General features: G+C 44.1%; 1 protein-coding gene across 4 annotated transcripts in view; it reads left to right on the top strand.

Moving 5' to 3' along the window:
* P4HA1 (prolyl 4-hydroxylase subunit alpha 1) overlaps positions 1–14795 on the top strand; it is a 30446-nt gene extending 15651 nt beyond the window's left edge. For 2 of the 4 annotated variants that reach the window (XM_052799227.1, XM_052799228.1), the window contains exons 9-14: positions 5410–5509; positions 7113–7166; positions 9246–9311; positions 9853–9921; positions 10635–10731; positions 11205–14795. In XM_052799227.1, the coding sequence (XP_052655187.1) occupies positions 5410–5509; positions 7113–7166; positions 9246–9311; positions 9853–9921; positions 10635–10731; positions 11205–11275 (457 nt within the window). In that variant the 3' untranslated portion in view covers positions 11276–14795. Of the gene's footprint in view, positions 1–5409; positions 5510–6995; positions 7050–7112; positions 7167–9245; positions 9312–9852; positions 9922–10634; positions 10732–11204 lie in introns of all 4 variants that reach the window. The other 2 variants (XM_052799225.1, XM_052799226.1) reach the window with 1 other exon arrangement.
* The last annotated feature ends 2555 nt before the right edge of the window (positions 14796–17350 follow it).

The following is a 17350-nucleotide window of genomic DNA, read 5'->3' as shown; positions in this document are numbered from 1 at the left end:
CAAGTAGTGGCAAGTTGAAAATGTTTATACACTGACAACTGGCTTGCACCTTCAGCAGCATGCAGATCTACTTACTCATCAGAGTGCATGCAGGTAGTGGGAGTCCTCTGGAAGTTGTCTGGTGAGCTCTGACGTGTTTGCTCCTTAAAACTACCTCCCCAGCCCCCCTCCAGAATGACCGTAGGAACATACGTCTTCCTGTTTAACGTGCGTTGCTGCATTTAATTTTTATTTTTTGTTTTTAATTTTAAGGTCTGTCCATGTCTTACCTACCTCGGTTATCTGTGACTGCGTGTTTTAAAGAAAGCATTTATTCAGTCTTGGGATTTGTCCTCTGTGGCACAGACCACTCTGGGGCATTTATTTAAGAAACTTGTTAATCCAGTTGAACATACCCTCATGGTTTCTGTCAAACTTGGTGTGCTAATAATAAGAATTAGAGAAGGTGACCAGATCACTAATTGAAATTGAGATGCATAATTGGCCCTTACTTAAGTAGATGAGCCTTACTAAAAGAACTCTTTATTTAGAGTTTTGATATTTCATTAGTGGGAAGTGTTATGCCTTGAGACTATTGCAGATGCCATGGTCAGAAAAAATGGTACTAGAGAATACACCCCCTTCATTAAAAGCTGATTCCCTCGTCAATGTGTGCAGCTGATGGTGCAGCCAGATCCTGTTTGCCATCACCTCTTCACTGGCTTTGTGACATGACAAAATAACTGTTTCTCCTAGGGCTTTAATCTGGAATTAGCCACGTGCTGTACCTTGCCTAGGGACTCTGTGATAAAGTATAAGGGCAGCCGTTGTCTGTGAAGTGCCACTGCCTCCCTGGTGCAGTGTGCTGCGAGCCCGGGACAGAGCCTCCGGTCTAGTACCTGGTGAATGAGACCCTTAAACGTTTAAGGCTTGGAGCTCAAAAAGGTGTCATGCTGGGACTTCCAACACAGCTAAGGAACTCACAGAATTCAATCAGAATTTACCGAGCTAAGATTTTTAATTCCATGTCTCACTGGAAGCTGGAATTAGAACTGCAAAGAAACACACAAGTACATGGGTGGACAGCACATTGCGAAGTTAGCGCAGACAACTTTTTGAGGGTAGGAACAGACTTGAGGGTGGAGGGGACTTCCCTTCTCATGCTTCCCCTTGCCTTTGCGTTCCTCCATGCGCACATTGTTTAGCCTGACACTTCATGCTATAGTAGGAGGTAAAAGCCACCCTCAAAAACCCCAAAGACCAAGCCAGACTGCTTTTAGAAGGATCATGTTATTAATGCTGGAATGCTGAACTTCTCTCGCAGAACCACTGGTAGAAACATCTTTCTGTTAGAGCTGTTTGAGCTGGTTTGGATTCCAGATGAATCATTGCTCCTGAAAACCAAAAAATGCTTGCTTTATTTTTTCAATAGATGACTGCTTTCCCCCTTCAAACATTCTTTCCTAGCAAATGCACTTCTAAATTACAGCATTCCCCTCGTTGAGAGGACTACTGTTCGCTGTGCAGTACGTGGCAGGCTGTATAAAAGGGGGCACCTTGCCAGCAGTACGAGGAGCACCATCAAGCCGGGCTGTGTGCAGTACCAGAATAAACTCAGCCACTCTGACACTGCTTTTAAAGAAGCTGCTTTTTTTCCTCTCTCCTCCCAGCAGCCAGTTGGAGCTTGTAGTATATCATGTTAAAAGTTTCCACTTCAGAAATACCAGTCTGCGCTTTTCTTCGCTCCCTGTTGCGTCTCTACTAGTTCTTTTTTACATACTAAGTACATTTTAGAAAGGTTTTAAACATAAATGCCAGTATTTTGTGTGACCAATGACTGTTACAAAAGCAGTTGTTGAAATACTCTGCTGCGGTGCTGGTGTAGCTGAGACTACTAAGGACATATAGCCTTTGTAATGTCTGGTCCTGGACCGACTTGTGCAGTTGGAGGAGATGAGCTTTTGGGCGTATAAGCCCTTGTATATCACGTAGCTCTGGACAGTTGTCTGTTTTTTTCCCCTAATATACTGCTTAGTCTAAAATTATTTTTGCATATATAACTATTGTGCTGTTAAAAATCTCTAATAAGATACCTGATAGAGAATTACAAGAGGGAGGAGTAAATGTAATTACTGCTAGCTGTTTATAATGAATATAAAAGTTGTTAAAAGCCTGACCTTGGTGTGAGGAAGAAGAAAAGCAATCCCCCAGCATGAATTCAGCATGCTAATGAGATTCTTTCAATTTCTGTAACATACTAGCTTAGTTCATGGGTGTCTTTGTAAAAAGCCATGTGGGACACCAAAATACTATGCCGTTGTAGTCAGGGAATTGGGGTTTTGGTGTGGTAGTTATTAAGGAAATATCAAATTGTCCTGTAAGTCAAGTCACCCACATCTTAAACTGCCATACTTATGACTTGCTTCCCAGAAATAAGATTGTCCCTTTTTGTTAGGAAGTTTTCTGCCCCATAGTGGACTCATAGGTGTCAGCTGGTCAAAAATATAACGGAATGCTGTCCATGCAAGTTAACTTGTCAGAGGAGAAACTTAATTTAACAAATGTACATTGAAGAATTGAGCTGTGTGCCTTTATTGAATCATGCTGAACCTTGAACTGTACATACATTAAAAGAAAAGAAGTTTGCTGAGCATAGTTTAAGGCTGTTAATTTTGCGTCACATATGCCACTGGTGAGGGGGCCTTTTTTTTTTTTTTTTTTTTGATAGACAAGAGCAGGGAAAAAAGATTCTGTTGTGTGAAGGAATACCTGCTATAAATGGTCTTGAATGAGGCACATGCTTACTTTGTCTGCAAAGGATTGAGGCTGAGACCTAGCAACAAAAGAGGAGAAGGTAGGGACAGGTGGTTATATAGTCTGTGAAGGCCACTAGGCAAAGCCTGCAGTAACCAAAGGCCCTTGTGCATCCTAAATGCAGCAGGCACGGAGATCTCATGCTGGACAATCGGTGCAGGGTTCTGCAGGCCCTCCTGAGCTCTCCACCCTCATGGAGGCACATTTCATGACACTCACAGGGTTAAATCATGCTGTAACCCCTTCACAGGAAACTATTCAGCAGTAGCAGGCCTCCCCCCCCCCCCCCCCCCCCCCCAGGTTTCGCTCAACAACCAGCAGACAGGCTGGCACTTGGAATATGGTTTCAGTTCTGTTTCCTCCACCTTTCATAGACTTTCTTTGTATCCTTGGGCAATTAATTTTATTTCTAAAATGCATATAGTACTTTCCCTTCATGAAAGGATGCAGTATTCTCCCTGTTGAAAGCATTCATTGCAATTTGACATAACCAATATAGTAAGAATGCTTGCTTTTTTCTTTCCTTGGGTTGGTGGTGGGTTTTGTGGGTTTTGGTGGTGGTTTTTTTTTTTTTTTGCTTAAAGCCTTTATGGACTGGACAGAGGTAGCTAGAGCCTGTGCTTTGAAGCTCATGGCTGTGCTGGGGCTTTTCATGTGTGTGTATGAAGTGTGAGGGCAGGATTGCTTCTGAGTGTTACCTGTTCAACATGGCTACATATAGCATGCGGCTGCATAGCTGCGCTTTTTTTGGCGGGGGGAAATGCTTCATGTGAGTAGTCTTTGCATTCGCCTACCACTTTAAAGAAGGTTGCATTGTAACACTTCCTTATACTAACTGTTCAGAAATGGATGAATCTGTATGTGTTTGTGCCAGTCTGTCTTGAGAAATCTTACTTATAGTTCATTTGTCATGTAAGGAAAAAAAAAATGCTCGTAGAGATTCTGTAACCTGTGTCAGTGCCTTGTGTCACGTGTCATGCTACTGTTCCTCCCATGCAAAGTGTTTTGGTATTTCTTTTTTTAAATACAAATTTTGTATTACAGACAACAACCTTAATTTAGTATAGATGTAAAAGTTCATTTGAGTAGAAATCCTATGATATTAGGCTCTGAGCACAGGTATGTCTGTCCAACAGTCTTGTAAGAGCAGCAGGAACCACTGATGAGCTCAAAAGGCCGAGTCAGATGCTAGAAAAAAGGTAGACCTAGCTGTGTCCATTTTCCTGCAGAAAAGCGGGGGGGTCCAAACCATCAATATTAGCATCCATATTAGTGACTAGCAGTGGGGCTGCCGAGGTAAACAGAGAAGAGGACCAGGGAGGGTAGTGAGCATGCCAAGGGAAAAGAGGAGCAGGTCAAATAAAGGTGCAAAGGCTAGAATGGGAGGAGTAATGCAGCAAGAAAAACAAGCATCATGGAAGCAGATGAGTGTTTTTAAAAAATAAAAAAAGACAGGGGCTAGATGAAATTGATACTTTTTTCCAAAAAGAACAAAATGTTTACCTTGTAAAGAGATGAAAAATGCCTGTGTGTTTGTTTCCATGTAAGTGTTCATGTCTGGTAAGGGTCCAGCAGGGATGTGCAGAGCTGTGGTTATACTAAGCTTGTGCCCTTTTCTGCCGAACACAGCTCTTGTGGGTGTGTGGCAGCTCCTGCCCGGTCAAGCAGCTTTCGAGAACGAGCAACCACTTACTTAGAGGAGAAAACACTACACTGGGTCCGGGTGAAGGCAGGGATTGTCGTATAGAACTGCTTCTCTACCTGTTCCTTCCTCTGCTGACTAGTTTGCCAGTTATTTTAAATGCAGTTCTTCTAGCTGAAAAGTTCTAATTTACAGTAGGAGGCAGACATTTTGAAAGTGCCTTTGGAACTGTGAGGCTGACCTTTCACCTTTCTATTTAAAAAAAAAAAAATTAAAATGGGTTGGTTTGGGTTCTGCCCCCCTTAAAAATCACTGTGTACCCAAAATGTGTGCTAAATACCAAATCCATAATCGTCTGTTCTGGTAGAAATTGTTCAACAGGGAAAATGGTAAAGAGTTTTATGCATTTGTTTAATTGTTTTCATAACAATTTTTAGTACTGTTGCCCAGGTAAATAATGTGAAAGGAGAGATCACTAAGCATGCTTGCCTGTAAGTGCATGACATGTGGAAGAGCTGAGTTCGACTCACATAGACTCTGTGTATGCTAAATAAACTCACCTATTCCTTTCCCAAATGTTACTTCAAAATGCATCAGATGTGGGGTCTAAATTAGCTGTTTGGAATGTGTAAGAGCAAAAGTGTTTTGTCCCCATTTTAGAAGACAGCTTGAAGCAGATTTCACCGTTTGGAACGTTTTCTTCAGTCATTTGGTAATCCAGGATGGGAATTAAGGCCCTTAGTTTTAGAGCTTCTTTAAACCAGCATTGTGCGTGTTCTTTCTAGAAAACATGTTTATTAATTAAATGCAGGCTTTCGTAACACCCTGGAAATATTTCTGATCGTCCTACCAAATTCTTGAAAAGTACGAAAAAAATAATCTCAAATTTGCAGTAATTCCAAATGTCACGTTTGTACTACTAGCTCACTGTCTATTACTACCATATTTTATTTTGTTTTTTTCCCCCCACTTAGTGCTTGGTTGTCTGGCTACGAAAGCCCTGTGGTATCTCGCATTAACACAAGGATACAGGACCTAACAGGACTTGATGTCTCCACAGCAGAGGAACTACAGGTAAACCCTTAGGACAAGTATGGTGGTGGTGAATGTCCATTGGCATTTCATTTTGGATGGCTTTGCATGCAGCGCAGTGCTCACTGGGGTAGTGTTGGTGAGGTGGCCACAACAGCTCATTCAGCCCAGGGGGGCAGCTGCTGTGATGGCTGGTTTGATTCCAGGCCAGGGGAGGAATGAGTGAGGGGGTTTCGTGCAGGGAGGAGGAAACAAAGTTGTCTTTGGCTTACTTTAGTAGGAAATGGCTTTCTTTTGCTGGAGGGAAACAGTAATAGCTGAAACTCCTCATGCTTGTTGAAGTGAATGTGTAACCCTTTTTTTTTTTTTTTTTTTTTTTTCTCTTCTCTCCATACTAACAAAATGAGAGTTTCATTGCTGCAGGGTCAAACCTTGCTGCTGTGGTGATAGTGAAAAGTTTGGCTTAACTGATCTGTAGGGAAAGGGGGAGACAATGGGTGTTCAGATTTGCCATCCCATCCTTGGTCCTGGCAGGCCAACAGCGTGCCTGGTATCTCCATAATGTGGGAAAGAAAGACTGACTGTATGTGTAACTTGAGTAAATTTTATTTTAGAAGTACTTCTGTTCATTTGCTTGAGGCTTTTAAATGAACAGCTGCTTCACTGATTCTGAGAAAGCAGGACACCTAGAAAGCGGTTCCTGAAAGCTGTTGTGCCTCTGTGCTACTCCGTCAAGACCCCTGATGATAAAATGCCCAAGCAGCTGGTTGAAAAATGGGGTTATGAATACATAGAAGAGATGGAAAAAAAATAAAAATCAATTGGCAAAAAGGACAGTGGATCCTCTTTATTGATGTAGAGATCAAAAAGTGATTTAAACTTGAATGATGTTAAAAGTGCCATGACTATTTTGAAGATAATATAACCTGTAAAGTTTCTATAGAAGGAAAATATTTTTCTGCCCTGGAGAAGTACCAGATTCCTTACCCCAGAGTACACTGCAACTTGCAGTGCCAGTCTTGGATATGCTGCTGCTCTTGTGGCTAAACATCCTGGGGCTGTCCCTCAGCTCTCCAGGAGTTTCAAAAGTTTCACAGTCAGGTTCTGTGGCCTCAAAGTCATTAGATCAGACAGTAGCAGGCACTCAGAAGTGGGAGAATGTCTTTACCCATTCAGCTGGGGGCAAACAGAAGAGCTTTCCAGGAAGGCTGGCCCCGGGGAAGGGCAAATTCAGCTGCAGCTTTGCAGTCAAGAACTGCAAAGGCAGGCTGAAAGGCTGAGAGCCTAAAGCTCAGCGCCAGGTTCTGGCTCTTGTACACTGATGAGGAGTTTGGGTGCAGTCAGAGCTGTCTGTGTATAAAGCCAGTAGGACTTTGCTGCATACAGTACAGTTCAGCTGGCAGAGACTTGCAGTTTCCTATGGCTTGATGTTTAAACTTCATCTGTCAAAAGGCTGTAAATGACAGTCAAATTCTTGTCTGGATAAAATACTGCTTTACTAGATTTTGTGCTTCTCCTTTCACTGTAGGTAGCCAACTACGGAGTAGGAGGCCAGTATGAGCCTCATTTTGATTTTGGAAGGGTAAGTCCTGTTTTCTGTCTCCACCTCTTTCTTCTTCACAAGCACTGTGTTTCTCTTTTTCAGGTGGCAAATTATGGAGTGGGAGGACAGTATGAACCCCACTTTGACTTTGCACGGGCAAGTAAAGAGATGGAGGAGAGATAGTCACCTGGTGAAACCTGGGCCTCTTGGCTGTGGCACCATTGTTACTCTTTAATGTGTATTAAATTTTGTAGCTCTTCAACTTTTCTAATCCATGTTAGTGGAGAAAGCCCTCTAAACCACCAGCTGAACTAATACACGTTATAGGCATTACAGAGCAACAGGGTTTTTCTTCAAAAATATAATTAAAAAAGAATTATTCTGAGATGACTGATAGTTCTTAACAGAGCACAGGGCATTAGCTTTATTCTAAAACTGAGGAAACATTTAGAAATACTCCAGCTGGCCATGGTACTGGCCCTGGAAAGCCATTTTGTTTAAAAATCACTGAAGGATATACAGCTAAACTATATAAAAACTTGGTGTATGTCCCATGCTCCTGACAGGTGCAGCGGATGACGGTGGCATCAGCTAATGTGCATCCAGGCACTGAAGCTGGAAGCTGCCATAGCTGCAGAGCATTGTGGAGTAAGGCAAATGTGGCTGCACGAATGAGAGCTCAATGCCCTCTTCTTATGAAGGCAGCATAGGAAAACTTGCATTGCAGCTTACTGTGTAGGCTTGTGATGCGGAGAGAGAACTCCTTTCCCCAGAGCCGAGACGCAGGCACCTTGCATGCTGGTGAAGAATTTTGAAAATAGAAGTAAGAAGTGCTCTGTTACTGTAAGTTTACATGCTGATTGCTAGCGGACTCCCAAAACTGGAAAAAGCTTACCAAGGTCTTATCTTCCCATCCTTTTTTTTTTTTTTTTTTTTTTAACTTGGTTTAAATTCCTGACCTATTTTTATTGCAGCATAAAATGCGGACTGCTGGAAATAATGCCACTGAATTCAGTTGGTTATTTATTGGGCATACTTACGTGTGATTTAACACCTTCACATTAACCTTACGCTGTGATTCCAAGCCACCAACTCTTAATCAGAATCTCTGCTCTGTAGGCACATGCTTAAAAGCATTGTAAAGGATTAACAGTTTTTGTTTGGAAACGCATGGGTTAATTTTGGGAGTAAGGATGGCTGGAATTTTAGTGCACACAAACAGTGGTTACAGGGGCTGGGTTCTAGAAGTAAAAATAGAGGTGTGACAAAAGTTGGTATCATAACCCATCAAAATGGGGTTTTGTTCTTCTCTGTCAAGTGATAAAACCCCTCTTGGTCATGAAACAGCTCTCTTGTCTAGTTTGTTAGCCTGTTACAGGCTCCGGCTCTGCTGAGGTGCACTCGGCTTCCTACCTCCCTCCTTCCCAGCTGTAAGGAAAGAGCAAGGGTGATGGAGTGTGGCAGGGAAGAGGACACAGTGCCAGGCTGGTGGTGTCGCAGCCCCACTACCCGCGTTCTCATGTGTTTAGGCAGGGACCTACCTCACTCCTGTCGAAAGCTTCAGGAACGACCGCCACAGACACTCTGCGGATGGGATAGTGTGCTGCTTAATGAATTGCTCCTTGGATTTTTAATGGCACTCTAAATGGCACTCTAAAATGCCTCTGTGCCAAGGAGCCAGCTAGGTTGAGCAGCAGCCTGCCTGGCACAGCAGCCAGCACCTGCAGCTCCAGCCCGAGGTCAGAAATGCTGGAGCAGGAAAGGGGGTGAGGGCCACAATGGCAGAACCACCCCGCAAAGGAGCTTCCCTTGGGGCATGCTTGGAGCCACCCCTGTGGCACAGTGTGATTCTCAGTGAACCGGAGACTGAAGGGCTGCCCTCCCTGTTGCTTATCTTGGCCAAGGACAAGATGGGGGGGGGGCAATAAGCGAGTGTAATTACATAATTAACTTTGTGGCTGCAAAGAGGATTTATATACTCATTTTCAGACAGTACAGCTGTTCTTACCCATTAGCAATTTGGGCTTGTGCCCTCCCTGTCCTACAGAATTTTAAAATGCCTGGTTTATTTAAATTAATAGATACACTGATATTGCATTCTCCCCTCCTTCCAAATAGAGGGATTGAATTAATTTTCCTGCATGAGTTTGCTGCTGGCTCTGCAGCTGTATGTCACTGGCTCCTCTCAATAATCAAAATGAAATGCTTATTAAATCTGCTTGCTTTTATTCACAGAAAGATGAGCCAGATGCTTTTAAGGAATTGGGAACAGGCAACAGAATTGCTACTTGGTTGTTTTATGTAAGTGATATATTTCTGCTATGTGCTGGTGCCAAAAATATCTATCACTGCATATTCTATAGTGTTGAATGATTTCATTACGTTTTGTTTGGTTTTTTTGGTTGGTTGGGTTTTTTTTTTTTTACTGAAGTGACTTGCAAATGAAGGCAGCCACTAACGTAGTGGTAATATATGGGGGGTATCTTCTTACCATAAGTCATGGCTCTTCCATGTGTTCTGAAGGAGGTTTTTTTTCTTCAGAGTTGAGCATCTGCTTAAATTACTTGACTGTCTATTCATTTTTATATCTGCATCGGTATTTATAGCATGCCCATTGCCAAAACACTTCAGCGTGTAACATTCAGGGATGAGGCTGGCTGTTGCACTTGGAACAAAGAGGGTGGGTTTCAGCCTTTTTTAAGGCTGTTACTCACGCAGGCTTTGCTCGCTAATTGGGAGGTAGAAATTAAGTTGTTCCGTAACCTAATTCTATTTTACTAAAACGTGACGCTTAGGCATGTGTCAGCTTCCAACTTACCTGTGCCTTTTCCCACCTTTCCAGATGAGCGATGTGTCAGCAGGGGGAGCTACCGTCTTTCCTGAAGTAGGAGCTAGTGTTTGGCCTAAAAAGGTAAGCAGGGTTTTTTTTTATCCAGTGTAAGCACTCCTCTCTCCACCGACTCAAAAATATAACAAACAGATGTATAAACGTTTAAAAAGAAGCTTTGAAATGAGTGTATATAAAGAAGATGAGAGCACCGTTCATGGGAGCACAGAGGTACTTAAAATTAAGCAAAGCAACTGGAGCAGTACTGGTGATAGCAAGGGCCTCTGATGTTCTGCGTGTTAGTGCATAGTTTACTTTCTGGACTTAACTGCTTCTAATGCGTAGACTTTGCAAAACATTACAATGCTTCAAAACACATTTTGAAAATACTCAAATCTGGAAGCAAGTTTAGTCTTGAGGTGTCTGTAGGGAATTCTCCCTGAAGTTGTGTGTTCCTGTTATGTTTTTTCCCCTCAGAAGGGTCACGAATGAGGTCTTTCTTTGCTGGCCTGCTGCTCATTTTTAGTAAATTATCTTGCTTTCTAAAACTGGTCAGTTGAATTAAACTGGCTTAGGGTTTAAAAAAAATTAACAGCCAAGAATATATAGATGCAGAATGAGTCAAAGGAGACTCATTCCTTAGGAAAGCAAACGTTAGAATATGGAAAAGAACCTTCAGTTTAAAAGGAACGTCTGAAATACAAATACACATACCTTTGCCCTATCATTAAGTAAGTTGGTGTGCAAGCGTGTATGGCACAGAGCAAAATGCTGAGGGTTTCTGCTGCAATTTCCAGGGAACAGCTGTATTCTGGTACAATCTTTTTCCAAGCGGAGAAGGAGATTACAGCACACGGCACGCAGCCTGTCCAGTACTAGTTGGAAACAAATGGGGTAAGTACGCCTCACGTTGTTCTCGCTGCCTGTGACCTGGAGGTCTGGGGCTTTGTTGGTGGGTTGTCTCGGTTTTCTTTTTCCTCTGGACTTCATGGTGGAATAAAAAGCAGCCAGAAATTAGGTCCTTTATAAAGAAATCTACTTTATAGCTAAGCTATATATCTACTGCTTCTCTCTCTCTCTCCATACATTATGTTATATATAGTAGCATATTTTATTTTGTATATATAGAATACATGTAATACTAGATCTACTTCAATAGTCTTGTGTAGTTTTGCAGCTTCTGGAAGGTTTTTTCCCTCTTGGATCTATTAGACCAACTTCACATTACTTTGTGTGTGTATAAAAATACTTTAGAAAATGAAGATAATCCTGTGCTTAACTGAAAGCTGTCCAATAGCATGTATTTAGCTTAAATAGAAGCATGAGCTAACCAGGTGCAGTGATCGAACACCTTTGTGTCTTTGCAGTATCCAATAAATGGCTTCATGAGCGGGGACAGGAATTCCGAAGGCCGTGCGCTTTATCAGAGTTGGAATGATGCAGACTCATCCTTTGTCTCTTCTGTATTCAGTTTGTGTAAAATGCACACATCTCCTACAGTTTACAATTGACTAACACTCCACTACAGGTTCAATCTTCAGCTACACCGGTGTTTCCTCTGTGGACAAAACAAACATGCTTTTAGTTCCCTTAAAACATCCCCTTAAGGTTTTATGAACAGAGTATACTAAGGTCTATGAGTGTTACAGAAAAAAAAAAAACGGACAAAATACAGATCAGGGCCACAGCTAACAGTGGTGTTGTGTGGTGTTCCCTTCACCATTGCCCCTCTGATCAGCATGGAAAGCCAGTGATTGTTCGCTTAGAGTCCTCCTCGCAACTGCCAGTCGGCTAAGGGTGGGATGATTTAATGGGAGGGCTCCCTTCTAAGGAAGGCTGAATTAAACTGGTTCCTATTCCTCAACTTCCAGACATTTGACTCCTTGCTTTCCCAGAGTGCCTGACCACTACTCTTGAGAACTCTGGGCATGGTTTGTGTTTCTCTGGGGAACAGGTTGTTATCATGTTTTAGCCTGCTTCTCCACTTCCGCAAAAGCCCCAATTTTTAAACTGTCTTCCTTCTCAGCCTCTGTGGGGAATTTGGCTCTTAACCTTGAAAATGTGAGCCAGCAGTTACATATGCATAGATGAGATGCTTCAGCAGTGTTGCATCAAACACACACCTGCATCAGAGCAGCCTGACAACAGTTGCAGCTTGTCTTCCCTCCATTTTTTTCCTTTAATGTTTGCCCACGTAAACAAAGGCTGCTTTTATCCTGTCTTAGTAGTCAACTCTCAGATCTGTTCCTTGGGCAGTGGGGATGGGAATGTTACCATCCTCATTAATCAAAATAATTGTGCCTTAGGACAGTGGAATTTCAAATTGGTTATGAGACTTCAGGTGATGAGGTAATGGAGAGTCCTCACAGAATGCTCTCCACCCTTGTCCTCCCAGTTCTCAAGGTGGTGTGAGAAATAGATGGCCTATTTATAATCCTAAATCTTTTTTAGATGTGTTTTATTTTCCAAATGTTTTTTCTTTCTGCCATGAACACTGCATGCAGGCCGCAGCAGCAACAGGCCGTTAGTCACGGGGTGACAGTTAGCACAGGATGCCAGAGAAGGTGCCTGCTCTGGATGGTTTGGTGTTGCTCACCTTGCAGAGGCCGCATCCACCGCAGTGGTGCGCCTCCTGCGGCCTCCCCTCTCCTTTAGCTGTCGCTGGCACTCGTGAGAGCCTCCAGAGGCTCTGGTGCTGCTCACTTCAGTGCTGCTCTTCCCACCAGCTAGGGCTGGAGCTGTTCCGATTCATGCCACCCCCACAGAAAAAGCGTCCCCAAAGTCAGCGGTGCCCACACTGGAAGAACTCGCTCGGGGACTTTCAGGGACCTTAGTTTGTGATGAGTCATCCATACACAGAGATGAAGTTGAGACTGGGGCTGCTGTAGCTGTTGAACTTTTGCTCTGCTCGTCAGATTCCTGCGGGAGGAGTAACAACTGCAATCCCCACTGCCCCCCAGCACAGGAAGAGCTAAGCAGGGTGGGGAGAGGCTGCAGGGGGGGGTTCGCTTTCCTAAGCCATTTCTCTTCAGGAGTAGGATTTTTAGCAAAATGTCTAAATACTCCACTAGCATGAGGATAAGAATCAAAGTGAGCTGCACCAGACTCTACCTAAACAGTCTGATTTTCTGGACAATGACGGTTTTACTGATTTGGGGGTCAAGCCTGAAGTCTTTACCAATGGAAAAATTCCAATTCTAGTTAATTGGATTTTCTGCCTCAATAAAATCTTGAAAATTGAGCCAAAATGTAGATGAAACCAACTGTTAACGTGTTAGAAATACCTCTGGAATACTGAGAATGCAGTTTAAGGTACTATAGTTTGAGAAACTGCATACTTTCAGAAGACACTTTAAAACCTTTGCTGGAAAATGCATTGTTAAATTTCTACTGAGCCTGTTAGCAATGGGACCTACGTAACTGTTTATCCTCTAGCCCTGCACCTTCTTGCATTTTGCCTGTGCTTTTGGCAGATGTGAAACCAAGTCCATCCAGCACTTAACAAATAAAAAGAAAAACCAGAAGTAGTTCCACGTCACGTCTGTACTGCTCATGTATTCAAAATAGCTGGTACACTAGAGCAGTATCTGATACAGAGTCACCAAAGAAATGGGTTATCGGAGCATATTTTTGATCACTAAATTGTAATCATTAAAAAAAAAAAACCACCCATAACATTTCTACTTACCTCTATTTTTTCACACGGTGTCATTCATCTCCATTCCTAACCATGGTTTCCTCTTTCCCATCTGTTTTACTTAAGCTCCAAAAAAAGGCAACCATGGCTGCAGGTAAGTCCTGCCACTTTCCTGCAAGTAAAAAAATACAACGAACAATGTGGTGTTAGGAGCCGTACCTTTGGGGCACTAATTTTCTCTCAGTAGCTCCAAGGCATCTATAAATGCTGCCTAGTTACCAAGCACAAAAAGAAATCAATGTATTGCCACCACGAACACGTTTAGAAAACAGCGTCTGGTTTTGCTTTTACAGAAAAGCTGGGTTTTTTTCTGAAGTGAACAGAGGAGTTACTTGACACATTAAAACAATTAAAAGCTAAAAACTGCAGAATTTACGTAAGGTAAAAGAGAAATACTGAATAAAGTGTCAGCGACTGCTTTAGGTACTGCAGTAGTGGAAGAAAACACAATGGTCTCTTAGACGTTGCATGAAGAAAGGAAGGGTTGAGGCTATGAGAAATCACTGTTTTGTTACATTAAGCAATGGGGTTGGTTGGGTTTTTTGGATCTCTGTTCAGCCAACACCAAAAGATGAATGACGAGCTTGAGAGAAGTTGTGGAATGTCTGAGGAATTTGCTAAACAGTTACCTCCCTCGCCTCAACTACCATTGAGTACTTCCAGTGTTAAACAGCATTTTAAGAACAGTCTCTTAAGAGGCATTACTTGGGGAGTAAAAATGGTTTAGTGCATGACTTTTTAAAGCAGTGAACTACTCAATGACTTGCAGTTCTTTGGGGAAGAAAAATAGTTTGTCTTTTGACAGTGGAAAATTTCACTTTTGGTTTAAAAAAAAAAAAACAACAACAACCCTCAAAACTAAAACTCAAGTCTGCTGAGGCACATCAGACCAAAATGTTCCAGATTATTAGAAGAGAATGGGTAAGCTTATTTTTTTAAACTGCAGACAATCCGTATTTCCTCTTTCTCCACTGCAGTAGCATTCACACATGTAACAGTAAATGTGTAAGGGATTACACACAGGTGGTGCTGCTGCTTTCTGCCTTACCCCTTCATTTCTCAAAAGGGCTTTTGGATCAAGAGCATGGCTCCTGTGTCAATCTAGTTTTGTATTAAAGATGATTGAAAACTGTTTGGCTCACAGTGACTGACAATTGAGAAACTGCCTTACTGTTAAATTTTTTGTAATAAAATTTTTAATGTAAAAAAAAAAAAGGGCTTAAAATAAAAGCCACTGCCATTAGCAGTGAAAAATCCTCCACATCAATCTCTCCTCGTATATGGCTGTTGTAAATCTGACCACGTAGATTTTTATCACCAGATGTGTTTCCTGGAAACTGAGCTCATTTGTTTCACTTCATAATCGAGGCAGGCAGGTGCAGAAGATGCCCATACCACAAATTGCCATTGAACACATTCTCAGACCCAAACTTTGTGTCTCAGCTGGAAACACGCAGCACTAACGGACCACAAAAGGGGAGGGCAGATGGGAATGCTGGGCATGTTGTGCACAAATATTTATGAGAAGGAGCTGAACTGCTCTTGGGGAGGAGTGTGGCTCAGCCCCTTTGTCTCCCTCACGCATTAGATTTATGGCAGTAGGTGATGTGGGATTTAATAGTGACATGGGAACCGCATGAGCTCCTGGCTTGAAACTCCAAACAGGCACAGCAAAGGGTCAGCTGCTAAGAGACCCTTTTCCAGGGATGACAAATACTTTCATTTCCTGAAGCCAAGAGGTCAAACAACTAGTCATTCTGAATCCCGCAAAACTGATACCAGCAGCACGACGTGGGGATGGAGCACTTGCTTACGTGCAGGAAGGTCAGGTTGGTGTCTTCCTTAATCAAGACTTCTGCAGTTTATACACTACAGCTGTTCCTGTGCTTCACTCTTTCAAAACAGGGGAGCTCATAGTTCATTTGTGGTCATTGGGAACCTGCAAAACAGCATAGCAAGGGCTGGTTAGAAGCCTTGATCCTTTTGCCTGCGGAATGGAGCCTTGCCCTGCTGATGGAGCACTTGGCTTGCATTTAGGGAACTGCTCTCCCTTCCCCATGCAGCCCACAGATGACACAGCTAACGTACTCACAGATTTGGCAGCCACGGGGTAGGAAATAAGTCTAAAGCGTACCAGCATTTTTTTATTTTTGGAAACGTGAATTGAGTCCATCCCCAGCTACTCTGTGCATGCTGCTAACTGCTCCCATGCCCCTCTCAGCAAGGTGGGCCAACACCAGGAGAATGCAAGCAGCAGGATGGCTCTGTCCTTTCAGAGGACGGGGCTCATGCCAACCCTCTGAGCTTTTTGGGGTGGTTGTGGGCTGCCTTCCAGCCTCTTAGCCTGGGGCAGCCGCTTCCTTACCCCAGGCCGGTAATGGCTGCAGCGGGGCTGCCCCTTTGCGAGTAGTTGTGAGGCTCGTGCTGCCAGCCTGGCCACCAAGCTGCTGTTACCAAGCCAGCAGCGCAGGGGCTTCAGCGCAGGGGCCTCATGGGGCGAGATGCAGCTCACAGCCTGCCCTTCTGAGACGAGAGATGGGCTGCCCTACCTTCTGCATGTGGCCTGAGGCACCTGCCCAGGACTTGGGGGGGGGCCCTAGGTGGCCTTTGCCCCCTCCCATGGAGGAAGGGGAGGATTGTGGTTCAGCCCCACGCTACCCATGACCAGTGCTGACGCACTGTGGCTTCCCACCACCCTACCTGGGTATCCAGGGCTCTTCCAGCAGAGCTGCAACTAGACCACAACCACAGGGGATCATGACCATGGGAGGAACCCCACCTGGGTAAGAACTGCAGCAGTTGCAGCTAAACAAGGCAGGCTAGGGGCAGGGGTGGGGAAAAAGGCCTGCAGATTGCCACAGGGCAGGACAAGAGGAAGAGAAAAGAAAGGGTCTGACAGTATCGGCACCTACGGATGGGGGAAGGCAGCACAAGGCTGACGTGATCTGTCCCAGGACTCCTGGAGAGACTGGATCAGACCACAAACTTGAGCGCAGTCCCCCTGAGGGAGAGAGTCTTTAACCACCCACCCATCCTCCTCCAGCTGCTGGACTCTGACCTGACTCTGTGAGGGACTGGGACATTTCATCACCAAGCTACATTTCTCGTTCCGATAATCAGTGGCTCATCTGGCCCCTGAGCCAGGCTTTGAACCAACCACAGATTACCCACTAACCTCAACCACCAGCTGCCTATTTCCCTTGCTTAGGCTGTGCCTAAACATCGACCAGCAACTCATTGAGCTGGCCAAAAACAACAGAAAAAGGGCTCAGTCCCTCAATCCTCTGTCCCCCCCCATGTCCCCAGCAGAACACAAAGGGAAGGATCCTGGCAAAGCGTGTGACCACGCATCTCTGCCTATGACAGCGTGCTCTGAAAAAGAAATGCGCAAAAGGAGCTGGACCAGCCCCTGCGCTTCCCTCCCAGAAGCCGAGCCCAGGATGCAAGGGTCAGCGTTTGCTTTGGCATGGCTGGTAATGCAAAGCCAAGAGGGTTTCCAGCTTCATCTGGGACGGGGTTCGCTGCCATTAGTGTGGGGGACACAGGCACACACGTCCAGCTGTGTTGCTGCAGGATGGGTGTCTGCCCGCGCAGTCGGCTCTACCTCCCGTTTGACAGGAGCACGCTGCCAACAGTCTGATAGTGTCATTAGGAGTGAGTGACTCACCACAGCCCAAGGGCTGCTCTATATTTAAGCATTACCGAGTCAGAAATGAATGCACAGAGTCAGGAGCTGCTTGTCCTGAGGTCAAGACGAAGTTCAGAAACCAGTTGTCAGAGTTCACCATCATGGCAAACATCATCTGTATCTCAAAT

Source organism: Harpia harpyja, chromosome 10 (genome assembly GCF_026419915.1).
Source record: "Harpia harpyja isolate bHarHar1 chromosome 10, bHarHar1 primary haplotype, whole genome shotgun sequence".
NCBI classification, from domain to species: domain Eukaryota; kingdom Metazoa; phylum Chordata; class Aves; order Accipitriformes; family Accipitridae; genus Harpia; species Harpia harpyja.
This window is presented reverse-complemented; position numbering and strand designations above follow the sequence as displayed.